The sequence below is a fragment of the Salvia splendens genome, chromosome 8, assembly GCF_004379255.2.
Source record: "Salvia splendens isolate huo1 chromosome 8, SspV2, whole genome shotgun sequence".
NCBI classification, from domain to species: Eukaryota; Viridiplantae; Streptophyta; class Magnoliopsida; order Lamiales; family Lamiaceae; genus Salvia; species Salvia splendens.
The window spans coordinates 14041879-14056383 of record NC_056039.1 but is presented as its reverse complement, the minus strand read 5'-3'; the positions used below and the strand labels follow the sequence as shown (position 1 = coordinate 14056383).

Genomic DNA, 14505 nt, shown 5'->3' with positions numbered 1-14505 from the left:
CCGATGCATGAAATGAACCTTATCACAGACCTAACTCATATCTTTGGAAGTTCAAGGCCTAATCTCAACCCTTCACCCTCCCTGTAACGCACGAGACCTTCCATATACCTCTAGAAGGGTCTGGACTAGGACTGACAAATCGTGCGAGTTATATCATTATCTAGTTAACTTGATAACGACCCAACCGAATAAGGCATAACCCGATCCAATATGTTAATTCTACGCGAGCGCAAACACGGCAAGATTTCATATTGGTTGAGACAACATATATATTAACGACCTGAACTTGGTTTACATGATTAAAATTTGAAAAGCCAATTTACACGAACCTAGAGAATAAAACTATATCTTTAAGAAATAAAGTACTCACTCAGTTTCATAGTAATAGAGTCATTTTGCCATTTTGGTACGTTTCATAGTAATAGAGTCATTTCTCTTTTTAGTAAAAGTCAACACATTTTTCCACACCTACTTTACTCTCTCTTACTTTATTCTCTCTTCATCTCTCTACCTTTTTCGTTTTCTACTTTATTCTCCTTTTACTTAACTCACCTAACACAATTTTCTTAATATCCGTGCCGAAAAGAAACGGCTTCATTACTATGGAACGGAGGGAGTATTAAAGAAAGTGGAGTAATATTTTTGCCAAAAAAAAAGAAAATAGAACAAGTAGTTTGAGACAACTCAAAATAGAAAACAGTGCAAGTAACTTGTGACATATGTAGTAATAATTGAAATAATAATATTAATAGTTTTTAATAAGTTATCCGAAATCAACCCAACCTAATATAAACCCAATCTGAAATTATTGAATTTCTAACGTGTCAACCCAACAAGGACACATGCCTAAAAATGTTCATCTCAAACTTATTGACTTTATACGTGCTTATTTTAAATTTTCGTATCGTGTTAAAAATTATCAGCCACACTATAGAGGACAGCGGAGGGAAAATGTTAGTATGCTTAAACTATTGGGTGCGGAAGGCAAAATTTTTATTTCTCAAATATTTAAAATATTCACCTTTTGAGGGACTGAATTGTGAATAAAAAAATATCTTTTGACATTCCCTAATTTATATGGAGTATTTAACAAATGAATCCAAACGCAGCCTCCAACTTTTTAAAATTGTTGGTATTTGCCACCAGTTTTGCAACTGGCGCGGCGCTCCACTTCTGGTAATTGACGGCATCGCTGCCTCTCTCGGCGTCGCCGCCCCTCCAAAATTTCAAATTTCGCTCGATTTTAATCCTTATAATTGAGTGCGAATATATTCCCAGCCTTTTACTCGGTTGGTTTTAACTGGCAATATTCTCTGCGTTGTTTGAATTGGGTTTTGCAGATAATTGCGAGAGGTCGCTTCGGTGAAGATAAAATATGGAAATAAACGGGAAAGATGATCTGAATTCGCCGCTTTTACAAAATCGAGACGATGTCGTCGTTGCTATCAGCGAGAAGACGAGGACGCTGGTCTTCAAAGTTGTAGGCATAACATGTGCGTCTTGTGTGGCTTCGATTGAAGCTGCGCTTGGAGGAATTGAAGGCGTGCAGAGCGTGATGGTGTCCGTGCTTCAAGGTCGGGCTGTCGTGAAGTATGTGCCGGAAATTATCTCTGTAAGTCAAATCCAATCCTATTGAGCTGCGAAATTAACGCCTGTTGCTATTCTGCGTTATCCTGGTTTCATAAAATTTGGAGAAGAAAGTGATAGGTTATAGACATGGCAAGGGTGGTGCTCTTTTGTTGAAAATGCAAATTTTTTTGGCAGTGATTGTATTTTGCTAAGTACAATTAATGAGGACAAGTTGCTTTGTTTTGGAGGAGCTAAAAAGAGAGGTGAAGCATTATTGCTACAAGCATGCTCTATAACAAGATTGCCATGTCAGCTATTGTAGTCGCCTTATAAATACCAGGAAATGAAGTTACAACTGAACTTTTTTTCATCTTGAAGCAGCATCTTATCTGTTCAATTTGTCGTATTAGTTAGTTGGAATTTTTGTATGGTTTGACTTCTTTGTGAGATTCGTGCAAAGTTTTTCAATTTTGGTACTAATTTCATTAGTTTCCTCCATTTCAGGCAAAAAGGATAAAAGAAGCAGTGGAAGACACAGGTTTTGAAGTTGCAGATTTTCCTGAGCAAGATAATGCAATGTGCAGGGTTAAGATTAAGGGAATGGCATGCACGAGCTGCTCAGAGTCAGTAGAGCGCGCTCTACGAATGGTTAATGGAATTAAAAAAGCAGTTGTTGGCTTAGCTCTTGGTGAAGCTAAAATCCATTTTGACCCAAATATTACTGGCACTAATCATATCATTCAAGCAATTGAAGAAGATGCTGGCTTTGGGGCTGAGCTCATTAGCTCCGGCAATGATTTGAGTAAATTATACTTAAAATTGGGAGGAATTACTTCTTCAGACGATTTTATCATCATTCAGAGGTCACTTGAGTCCCTGGAAGGTGTAAATCATGTTGAAGTGGACCCGGGACAGCAGATTGTGATCATTAGTTATGAGCCAAATGTTGTTGGTCCAAGATCTCTGATACAGTGCATTCAGGAAGCTGGTGATGGATCCAGTACATATCAAGCAACTTTGTACACTCCACCAAGAGACGGAGAAATGCAAAGGCAGCAAGAAATCTTGATGTACCGGAATCAATTCTTATGGAGTTGCCTATTTTCAGTCCCTATATTTGTGTCCTCTATGGTACTCCCTATGCTTCCTCCTTCTGGAGATTGGCTTGAGTACAAGGTTTTTAATATGCTTAACATAGGCATGCTGTTAAGATGGATCCTTTGTACACCTGTGCAGTTTGTCATTGGCAAAAGGTATTTGTGACTGCCTTCTTGTCTCTCAATCAATTTTCTCAAATTCTCTAGTTATCTGGTTGGCACACATTATCTGATTAATAGACTATGTGTTTTTATCACCTTATCAGGTTTTATGCTGGATCATATAATGCTCTCAAACGAAAATCTGCAAATATGGATGTTCTTGTTGCATTGGGTACCAATGCTGCATACTTTTACTCTATATATGTAATGGTAAAAGCATTGTCTTCAGACTCATTTGAGGGCCAGGATTTCTTTGAGACTAGCTCCATGTTGATATCTTTCATTCTCTTGGGGAAATACCTTGAGGTTTTGGCGAAGGGGAAGACTTCAGATGCTTTAGCAAAGTTGACAGAGCTAGCCCCTGAAACGGCTTGCCTTTTAACTCTTGATTCTGCTGGAAATATCATTTCGGAAACTGAAATCGATACAAAACTTATAGAAAAGAATGACATACTAAAGATTGTTCCTGGTGCAAAAATTCCCGTAGATGGACTTGTCATTGATGGTCAATGTCATGTGAATGAAAGCATGATCACAGGCGAGGCTCTCCCAGTTTCTAAAGGACCTGGTGATAAGGTAATATAAATCATGTTCTCAAAATGTCTTGACACTGTCTTACAACATGAACCATTCCATCTACAGGTAATTGGTGGAACAGTTAATGAAAATGGGTATATACGTGTTAAGGCCACTCATGTTGGTTCAGAAACAACACTGTCACAAATCGTAGAGCTGGTTGAAGCTGCTCAACTGGCAAAGGCACCTGTTCAGAAATTGGCTGATCAGATAGCTAAGGTTTTTGTTCCGATTGTAAGTGCTACAATTTATTCCTACAAGTTTTTTTTAATCTTTCAAATATTCTAAAATATAGAGTTTATCATTAAGGACAGAATGTGTTTGGTCTTTATGCATGCTGAATATCTGGCTTAGGAAATGTCATGAATAATCTTAATCTGTTTACATTTCCTAGCTGGCTAGCTCTAGAAATTTCTTAAAACATATCATGATTTAACCAAATGAGAATGGGATGTAAATGGCTTTATGCGATAAAAAACTATGTACACAAATATTCCTTTTGTATATTGTGAGTACATTATGAAATAACATCGTGCCTCTTTTGATTAGGTTGTCTTGGCTGCATTTTTAACATGGCTGGGATGGTTTATTCCTGGAGAAACTGGGTTATACCCTAGAAGCTGGATACCCACTTCTATGGATGCCTTTGAGTTTGCATTAGAGTTTGCTATTTCAGTGTTGGTGATAGCCTGCCCTTGTGCCCTGGGATTAGCAACTCCTACTGCAGTGATGGTTGCCACGGGCAAAGGTGCTTCTCTTGGTGTCCTAATTAAAGGGGGCAATGCCCTTCAAAATGCACACAAGGCAGGTTCTCTTCTATATTTTTGATGTGCTGAAGCTTGTATACCTTGAGACTTGAATTGAATAGAGAAATATTTGCATTCTCATACTATAATTCCATTGAGGCTCCGTTCGGTATCATGGAATTAGGCCAGCAGAATTGGAATTGGAGCCTTCAATTCTAAATCCATTGTTTGGTACTGCAAAATATTTGGATTTCAAATTTAATTATAATTCTAATTCCCCATAATTCCACAATTTGAATACCATATCAAATGTAGACATTGAAATTCCAAATAGTTATCAAATTGGACACACTGCACACACTACATACACACTGTGCACACACACTGTGTGAATTATGGGTGAGTTCAGTTTTTTGGCCGAACCGAACTGAACCAAAAAACCAAAATTTTGTGAATATGAAAACCGAACTCATTATTCAAAAAACCGAATCCGAAAAACTGAAATCCAAGTTATAAATTGTGTGTTGCGTGTGTGAACATTTCATTTTACCGAACAAAGGATAAGAGTCCCAATCATAGTAGGCCACTGATCCACAGCCCATTTCCTATGTACAACACTATTTAGGCTTCAGTTTGCTATCAGTAATAAATAGACGGTACTTGTGTCACTTTCATCATCAAGGATAATGTTCCCCCTTTTAGCAACACTGTATATTGTTTCTGAATTCTCAAGCGTACTTTTATATTGCAGATCAAGACTATTGTCTTCGACAAAACCGGGACGCTGACAGTTGGAAAACCAGCAGTAGTTAGTTTTCAGCTCTTCTCTGTAATTTCTGAGGAAGAATTTTGTGGCATGACTATTGCTGCAGAGGTCAGTTCTTACTTGCTTGTACTAGTACTTTTTTTACTTCCATTTGTATTTGTTATATTAGAAGCGGACCTAATTCTTAAATTAGCCCAAAGATGCTTTGAAAAGAGTTAAGCTCCAGAAAGAATGATTTATGGTGAATGATTATTGACCAATAACTTTAAAATATCTCATCAAAACATCACTTTAATGACTCAGTTAATTTTAACATATGTGATTCCGATTCTTTTCAGATAAACAGTGAGCATCCAATAGCAAAAGCCGTGGTGGAACATGCTAAGTTGTTACGTCAGAAGCATGGAGTCGAGAATGATCAATTAACTGAGGTGAAGGATTTCAAGGTGCACCCGGGAGCTGGTGTGAGTGGGAAAATTGGAGAAAAAGCAATCCTAGTAGGAAACAGGAGGCTTATGCAAATGTTTAACGTACCAATTGGTGTTGAAGTGGATACTTATGTTTCAGAAAATGAGCATCTTGCTCGGACTTGCGTTCTCATTGCTGTTGAAGAAATAATTGCTGGAGGTTTTGCTGTAACTGACCCCGTTAAACCTGAAGCTTCCCTCGTCATATCTTATCTGCGGTCCATGCATATATCGAGTGTGATGGTTACAGGTGATAACTGGGCTACAGCTACCGCAATAGGCAGTCAGGTAGGCATCGACAAGGTGTTTGCAGAGACAGATCCTCTTGGAAAAGCAGACAAGATAAAGGAGTTGCAGGTACTTACTAGCTTTAAACTTTTATCTTATTAAATAGTTGTTGAAAGTACTAAAACTGGTATAATAGCTGCAAGGTGCAAGTGTGGCAATGGTGGGAGATGGGATCAACGACTCACCAGCATTGGTAGCAGCTGATGTTGGTATGGCGATTGGGGCGGGGACTGATGTGGCCATAGAAGCGGCGGACATTGTTCTGATGAAGAGCAACTTGGAGGACGTGGTAACTGCTATAGATCTGTCGAGGAAGACAATGTCTAGAATCCGTCTGAACTACATCTGGGCGCTGGGATACAACATTCTTGGTGTGCCGGTTGCAGCTGGTGTTCTGTACCCTCTAATTGGTATCCGTCTCCCTCCATGGCTTGCTAGTGCATGTATGGCAGCTTCTTCCGTGAGCGTTGTTTGTTCGTCGCTCTTGCTGCAGTACTACAATAAACCTCTACATGCTAAAGTTGGTTGAGAGACTTTACATATCTCGGGGTATTGAGGAAAGATGATACACAACATTCCTGCTACAAAATGTAACTGGATTTGATATATTGGTAAATGTAGCTTTGAAATTGATAGATGTAATTCAAGCATTTGATAAGTAATAATCTGTTCATTTTGAATTCAAACTTAGGTGACATCCTTAACAAACCAAGTTACATTAAATTGCTATTGAATTTGTTAACAAACTAAGCTTGAGCTTCATTACAAAATCAATCAATTTTAAAGTTCGTGGGAAATTCTAAAAGCTCAAGTTCGTGATTTTAAAGTCGATTTGCCCATATATATTATCAACCTAAAGCAATAGCACTGAAATTCCCGCTAAAGCAGTAGCAAGGCATATTAAATGCAGAATTCCTAAGATATACACATAAACTTCACAAAGATACAAGCCTTAATCAAAACAAGCAATTGAACAGCAGATTCTTCAGACATGATATATCATGCCAACTTCGATCAAGCTGATGTGAGGAATGTGCAGCGCCACTGAAGGACCCCTGCAGTTCTTACGCAGAAACGAATACCCAAAATCCACGACTAGTTTCTTCAAAAACGAAGACGACCGCCTCGCCTTCACGTACGAGTGCCCCATTATGTATGCAATGCCAGCCTCCTTTGCCTCGACCAAGTCTTTAAGCTCCTCCCTGACTGCCGGATACATAGCCAGGCTATCAGGCACCTGAAATCGCACGTGCCGCCTCCTGATCTGCGGATTCTCCTCGTCGCAAGCTGACCTTAAGCTCTGCAGGGTTAAAGATTTGCTGCTCTGCATGGTACTTAAAGTATCAAAGTCATCTTCATTGGATACAAGGAGATTCGAGGAAGAACATGCTTCGGAACTTATGACGGCCATCCTCCCGTCATACGACACGGAGTCAGGTGTCGCGAACTGAGGCTCTACAGCTTCCATTTGGATAAACTCTGCTATGCTCTGAATCAGGAGGTTCTCAAAGTTGCCATCATCTCCCTGCAAGTCCTTGTATCCATACCTGACGATGCAACGGTACATCCGGTATGGTCTGGGGCAGATGCGACCGATAAGAAATCGCTCCTCAGGTGCCACGTAAGGCACCGGAACAGATTTGACACAGACAAATACCAGAACATTGTGAAAAGCAGGGAGATTTGTTACAAAGTGTGAGAAGATTGCAGGCACTCCTGTTGCCAGCTCTGAGTACACAAGGCCTATACCGGGCACGCGCACAATACCAAGGCTGGGGCCGAGACCGAGGATCCATTTCAAGGAAACCTTGTTGTGTAAATCAAAGTTGTACTTTTTGCGAGTTCCATAGTGCCAGACGAACATGAGGAACATAAAGAAGAGAGCGAGTAAAAGGGAAACCCACCCGCCCTGAGGAACTTTTGTCAATGCTGCACCCAGGTATGCACCTTCAACGATCCAAAAGGAAATGAGAAACAAAGCAGCAACCATTATACTCCTTTGCCACACGAAGATCATGACAAGTGCCATCAGAAAAGTCGTAATAAACATCACTGACATCACAGCTAGGCCTGGCACACAGAAATTGAAGTATATAAGCAACAGCATTGATCAGAATAATCTAATCAAGTGAGTTACAGCAAACAATTGGTGCTGAAATTAGCAACATTTCATCTATTTACAGAAAAGCTTTCAGCAATATCTTGTATTTCCATTTGCATTTTGTCATAGTTCATGAAAGAGTATAGAGTCGCAGACAAACATATGTTACAATATTCGTTCAATGACAACATGACAAAAAACATAAGTTTGACATTGATTATCATACCATACGCATTCCCGAGAGTGTCTGTGTCTTTGAAGCCAATGGCCACAGCAAGAGTAAGAATCATGAGGATCCAGTTGATTTCTGGTATATAAATCTGCCCCTCAATTTGTTTTGAGGTGTGAACAACCTTCACACGCGGGAAGCAACTGAGTGCATTGCATTGCTTAATAATAGAGAATGTTGCTGAAATAATAGCCTGACTAGCAACAATAGCAGCAAGGGTGGCGATAATAAGTACGGGCCACAAAAAACCATCTGCAGCAAAAAACAGTACTTCAAAAACAATAGCAGCCAAAAAATCAAATAAATTATAATGTAGTTTTGCACAAGCATACCAGGAACTGAATCATAGAAGCTATTTGAAATGGAATCCATGTTCTTTGAAAGAAAAGCAGCTTGACCCATATATTGTACTACCAAGCAAGGGTACACTAGTAAAATGAATGCCATCTGCAGATATAAAATATCCAAATTAAAAGAAATACACCAACAGTTAGCATAATAAGGTTACAAAGATATGTGATTGATAAAACTAAACGGAACAGCATAAGAGGACATTATTGATTGCATATCAAACGAATTATGCATTCCTTTACATCCTTTCTGGCGAGTAGTATCTGAGGATTAAAAATACCATGCCAATAAGACATTGTCAAACTATAGGTGTGGTATTTGTACTAGCCTACACAGCTACACTGACATATGGGCCTCGGCATTTGACAATATCCATTTCAAATGTCTTTCAAATTCTTAGAAATGGATAAGAAATATCAGTCCATTTTCAACTAAGAAAAAGTAGATTTAGTGATTTACCCTTATTGAGGTTGCAGAGAAATGACCAAGATCTGCAAACATAGCTTCAGTACCTGTTACACAAACGACACCAATTACAAATGAATTTACCATCCTTACTAAAAACACAAGCCATAAAAAAACCACTTCAATATAGGAATGACACCAAAATTCAAGAAGGAACAACAGGTAGAATCTATTACCCGTAATAGACAAGAGAACCCCTCCAAGTGAAAACCATCCATCTGTACCAGTTTGAGCAAAGTATTTGAAGATATAATGTGGAGAAAGAGCAATCACGACTTTTGGGTTCCACCATATGATATTATACAGGCCAATGGCGAAAATTGATATTAACCAGATGACAACTACCGGGGCAAACAAGATGCCAACCTTATGTGTGCCACTGTGCTGCAAAGCAAATAGTCCAACCAATATGACGCAACAGATTAACCGCACACCACCTATGGATGACAGATTTTACCATGATCACGAAGAGAATATAACCAAGGAAATAGGATTATATATTATATACATATATATCAGAAAGATTCCAGGCCAACAAATTTACATATCTAGACATACCCGAGGGCAACTTTGTGTGAGCAGCTTGAAGCCCTGATACTGCTGACAGTACTACAAACAGAAACAAGATAATGATAATTATTAATACAAATACAAAGCATAATATGACATATCTAGAGAACATGCGGTTGGAGGGTCATGCAACCTTAAAATAAAGGTATTAGTGTTATGCATGATGGACATACATGGCCAAATATTATACCAGAATAACTACCGACCGTGAACCTTGGTGAGTTTGATGTTCATTTACAATGGAGAACGACCATTTACAACTGCATAGATACTTTAGTAACTAGTAGTACTCATCCAAGATAAAATCTTCATATTGCTCTCACAAAATAGACAAAGTTATTGCTCAAGTGAAAGTTGGCCCCCTTATTCATTATTCACCATCTAAGTAACAAAATGTATGATGCCAAACGGAAAAGGAAAAGGCAGTTCAATAGACACGGTTTCTCCACCATTTGTGTAGTCATTGCTAAATACTAGACTAACGTCAATAATATATATTTGACTCAACATACCTGACATTGCAGGAGTAACTACACCATCACCTATTACCATGCCAGCACCCAATAAGACTACGAGCAACAAAACAGTTCGCAAATTTTTGCGCTTCTCTATAGACCTCTTCAATGCTAAAGATGGAGTACACTGTCCTGATGAACCATATTTGTATGCTGAAAGCTCCTCATCAGCTGCTTGTTGATTAGGAAGAAGACTGAACTTTCCGTGTCGACAAAGCAGGGAGTATAGAGCAAATGTCCCACCTGAGGTGATTGAACATGTTCTCAAGACTGATAATGGAGTAAAAAATTAGATAAAATTCTTAATATTGCCAATTTAGCAGACCTTCACCGTTATCGTCAGCGCTGAGAATAATAATGATATATTTCAGCAATGGAATCAGAGTTAAGGTCCAAAAGATTAATGAAAATGCCCCAAATATTGTATCAGTATCCTGATGATGATGTGACATCCCAGAAAATATACTTCTGTATACATATAGTGGTGAAGTGCTCAGATCTCCGTATACCACCCCAAAGCTCTGATATGCTAGCGCTATAGGGACCGGAATACACTGCAAAACAGAAAACAGAGGCATTGAAAATATTGGTTTATTACTTGTACCTTAAAAGCAGAAATATATTACTTGTTCTGACCCGCTCTAGGAGTATACTAGAAGCACTATTAAATGTAAGACTATGAAATCTTTAAAAACCGATCAAGTGGAAACTACGAATCATTAATGCTTGACTCAGCTGAGATCAGTTATGTTATAATGGAAAAAGGAATTGTCGTTAGATAATAATCCTAATCAATAACTTGTCGAAGAAATTACAAATACACTCAATAGCAAGAGGACAAGTAAGTTAGCTTTTACTAGCACAAAATCACTGCATTTGTGTATAACAGAGTACTAGTATATGAGAGATTACGAGTTGATAGCAGTGACTGTCACGACAAATGTAGAGAACAATAAAATTTGGTTTATTTTTTCTTCCTTTTGAAACAAAGATATTAAGAATCATAGATGCAATCATCACTAACTGAGTTCCCTTTTAACACCTAAATTGACATGTGATTATAATGTAAATAGTAATATGTACCTTCCATGGCAACTCTCTCTTGTTCCTACCCATCCAGGAAGTTTGATCACCCCTGTCTTGTCCACGAAGATGGCTCGGTTCCTGAGCCTCACCCGCTGCCATTCGCGGTGGCAAATCATTGCTGTCTTCCTCAGGTTCAATATCTATTCGGCTCATTTACTCGCCTATCACGATTATTAGAGCACCAAGAGCGAAGCTTAGGTATCTAATCCTCAAAGGAATAAAATATGCATCAAATAACGCTCAATGTCCACAGAAAAAGTTCAATTAGAAGCTATACCTAAGGCTTCTATTAACATCCAGTTCAACTCAGTACCTTTTATAAATCAAAATATTCGAAATCCCCAATATCAACTTAAAAACGATAAAATCCCCAAATATCAATCCAAAACGGAAATGAATGCACATTGACGAGCCTGAAAAACAATTTCCCCCTAGAAAATTGAATCGAACCCGATTCCGTGCGGATAAACTTCAATGAGTGGATCAGTAGAGCATATACAAACACGTATATACGTAAACACACGCGTGCAATCCGTGAATCAAACAAATACAGTATGATAGCAATTAGAAGAAATTGAAAACTCACGAGAAAGAGAGGTGCTCAGATGCGGAAAACGCGAACTTTTTTAATTTCACATGCGGTAGTGAGATCTGCAGAAATGAGAGAAGGGGATGGGATATAAACACACCCAAATTTTGTTATGCAATCACACACATAGCACACACAGTCCAATAAGGATGGCTCACACACAATAATGCAACATAAAAATACTCACTACAGAATTATCCATTTTATTAATACTATACGCCCCATTTAAATATTTATTAAATATTAATACTCCCTCCTTCCACTGTTTAAAGAATCATTTTGCCATTTTAGTTTGTCCACGATTTATAGAATCATTTACTTTATTCTATTTTTAGTATGTGGATCCCATCTCCCACCAACTTTTTACACTCAAAATCTAACATAAAACTAATACTTTAAATGAGTCTCACATTCCATTCACTTTCTCCTTTTACTTTTTTTCACAAAATCAAATAATTTCTTAAAACCCATGTTGAGCGAGTCAAAATGGCTCTTTAAATGGTGGACGGAGGGAGTATTACCCTTCAAATGGATCATTGCGCTATTAACAACACATCAATTACTAGTATAAATTTTTTATGAATAAATAAGTAAAAATATGTAGGTCATGCAAAAAGCTTTGGTTACTTTAGTATGCGACAATTCATTAATACAAATAATAGTAATATCTCCGTTCAAGTTGAGATAAAAGTTTAGAGTATGAAAATAAAAAAATTGTATTGAAAAGTAAGAGAGAAAAATAAAATATGAAAGATAAAGAGAGAGTAAATTAGATGATAGAATAAAGAAATAGTGATAGGATGTTTAGATTTTTTCAAAAAAGAAAATGATCCAAATTATTTGGAACATGTCAAATAGAAATATATGACTCAACTTAGTTAAAACGAAGGGAATGGAGTATACTATACTTTGCCCAAGTTACTTCACTATTTTCATTTTCATTTTGAGTTATTCTAATTATATAAGTATTTTATTTAATAAAAACTTTATTTTCCTTCTACCTTTATTTACTCTCATCTCTCTCGTTTTATTCACTTCACTTAAATTCTAAATATGCAACAAACATGATTTAGTAGTTGGTTCATCTTCTAAGAATCTAGTTTTAGTTTTTATTGACAATATAACGATCAAAATAATTATTTAACAAAATTATAATCCTTTCGTCTCATTAAATACAAAATTATTTAACAAAATCTAGTAGTTGGTTCACTATTTTTGGCACGAGATTTTATGTTGTGTTATATTGTGAGTTAATGAAGAGATAGTAAAGTAAAAGAGAAAAAAAGTAGAGAAAGTCTGTTTCCATTTTTAGAAACGTTTCATTTTTAATAGAACAACTCAAAAAGGAAAACATTTCATTTCTAATGGGACAGAGAGAATATATTTTAGTTGTACGAGTAACGATGATTTTTGCTCTGGGAGTAATTTATATGAAAATAGTCATCATAATGCAATTAATTACTCCATCCGTCCCACAAGAATATGCACTCTTTCCTTTTTAGTCCGTCCCACAAGAATCTGCACTTTTCAATTTTGGAAACTCATTTCACTCTAATGAGGTGTGACTCATTCTCCACTAACAATACTTTAATTACTTTTCCTCTCTATCTCTCTTACTTTTTCAATTTTGCATTAGAATCCATGTCAAATCCAAAGTGTATATTCTTTAAGGACGGAGGAGGTATGATTTATGCATATTTTATTAAAATAGAGAGTGTGTGTGTACTATATAGTACGAGCCTAATTCAACTTGACTTTCTTATCGGTTCAAAATTAATTTGTAGTTTTTTCTTATTTGAAATTTTATATTTGTGTTGATTGAACTTGATAGCATAAGCTTTTATATTTTGTACTACAACTGACTTTTTTAAATTACAAGAGACATTGTTAATGACATGTATCTATTAGACGAGTTGAATAATAAACACTACGTGCTACGTAAGATTTTGGGATAAGATATAGTCTTGAAATATTAAAAACATTTTATGTTTGGTAACGATGCAAGTACATAATTAAAATCAAATAATTGTCTTAAACATCATTAGTTGACCTTAACTAAATTAAAAGGCCAGTGACCCTGTTAGTAATTCTTGTGTTCATCTAATGAGCGCAGCGGAAATTGCAGACAAGAATAACAGATCTAGATTCATAATCATATTGCAAGTTGAGCATGTAACACACAACGGAACTAAATCTTACTTGTTGTGTTGTTCTTCTTCGATTGAATCCTGCAAGTTGAATCCACTACTATCGAGGTCCACGTGCAATCCAATCCGATGCAGGAACTATCCCGGTACAATTGCTCCGTAGAAGAAAGCTAGGAATTCTCTCTACATAGCTTTACGTATTTTCTCTCTAATGTTACGCTATTTCCCATCACCCACAATGGAGAATAAATAACCATATATATAGACAAAGAGTCATTAGGGTTTCATGATTGTTGGGCTTATGGACTAATTATAATTGTAGCCCAACTATAATTATTTAATCCATATTAATCTAATCTAGCCCATATCCTTTCAATCTCCCACTTGGACTAGCATTAGATATAATACGCAGTTTCAACTTTGTACCCTTGAGCGGATCAAAATACACTTATAGTGTGACCCTTTAGGCCCCCATTATCGACGACGATCTAATCGAAGTCTGCACAAAACTCCTAGACTGCGTTGGCAGCGTAGCTCGATATATGACGGACGTTTACGTGAATTCGGTAAACAAGCCTTTACACAAAGTTTATAGTAATATCCTTTCATTCACGAACCACCCGATTGAGCCTAAGATTTGTCATGTGTCATCCAAATAGCTCAATCACTTTATCTCATCTTTATTAAATGACCCATTCGATCATATTCAATTACTTTAATCGAATATATCTTTGCATTGGCCAATGACTTAATGGTCAAGTAATATAGAGAATTTGAGTGT

General features: G+C 37.1%; 2 protein-coding genes across 3 annotated transcripts; one reads left to right on the top strand and one right to left on the bottom strand.

The window, feature by feature from the left end:
* Positions 1-1112: 1112 nt before the first annotated feature.
* On the top strand, positions 1113-6357 carry LOC121743229 (copper-transporting ATPase HMA4-like). Of its 2 annotated transcripts, XM_042136469.1 has the most exons (9): positions 1113-1176; positions 1341-1612; positions 2074-2822; positions 2933-3404; positions 3471-3638; positions 3954-4208; positions 4902-5024; positions 5255-5740; positions 5808-6357. In XM_042136469.1, the coding sequence occupies exons 2-9, from the start codon at positions 1376-1378 to the stop codon at positions 6198-6200; spliced, it is 2883 nt and encodes a 960-aa protein (XP_041992403.1). In that variant the 5' UTR covers positions 1113-1176; positions 1341-1375; the 3' UTR covers positions 6201-6357. The 2 variants fall into 2 exon arrangements, with proteins under 2 accessions (XP_041992403.1, XP_041992402.1); XM_042136468.1 differs by having other exon boundaries at positions 1136-1612.
* A 130-nt stretch (positions 6358-6487) lies between these two features.
* On the bottom strand, positions 6488-11735 carry LOC121743230 (potassium transporter 4-like). Its single transcript, XM_042136470.1, has 10 exons — positions 11575-11735; positions 10986-11149; positions 10228-10456; positions 9900-10145; positions 9376-9426; positions 8994-9254; positions 8812-8864; positions 8334-8448; positions 7999-8253; positions 6488-7741 (listed from the first exon to the last, which is right to left on the bottom strand). Exons 2-10 carry the CDS (start codon positions 11139-11141, stop codon positions 6657-6659), a joined length of 2451 nt encoding a protein of 816 aa, XP_041992404.1. The 5' UTR covers positions 11142-11149; positions 11575-11735; the 3' UTR covers positions 6488-6656.
* Between the last annotated feature and the right edge of the window lie 2770 nt (positions 11736-14505).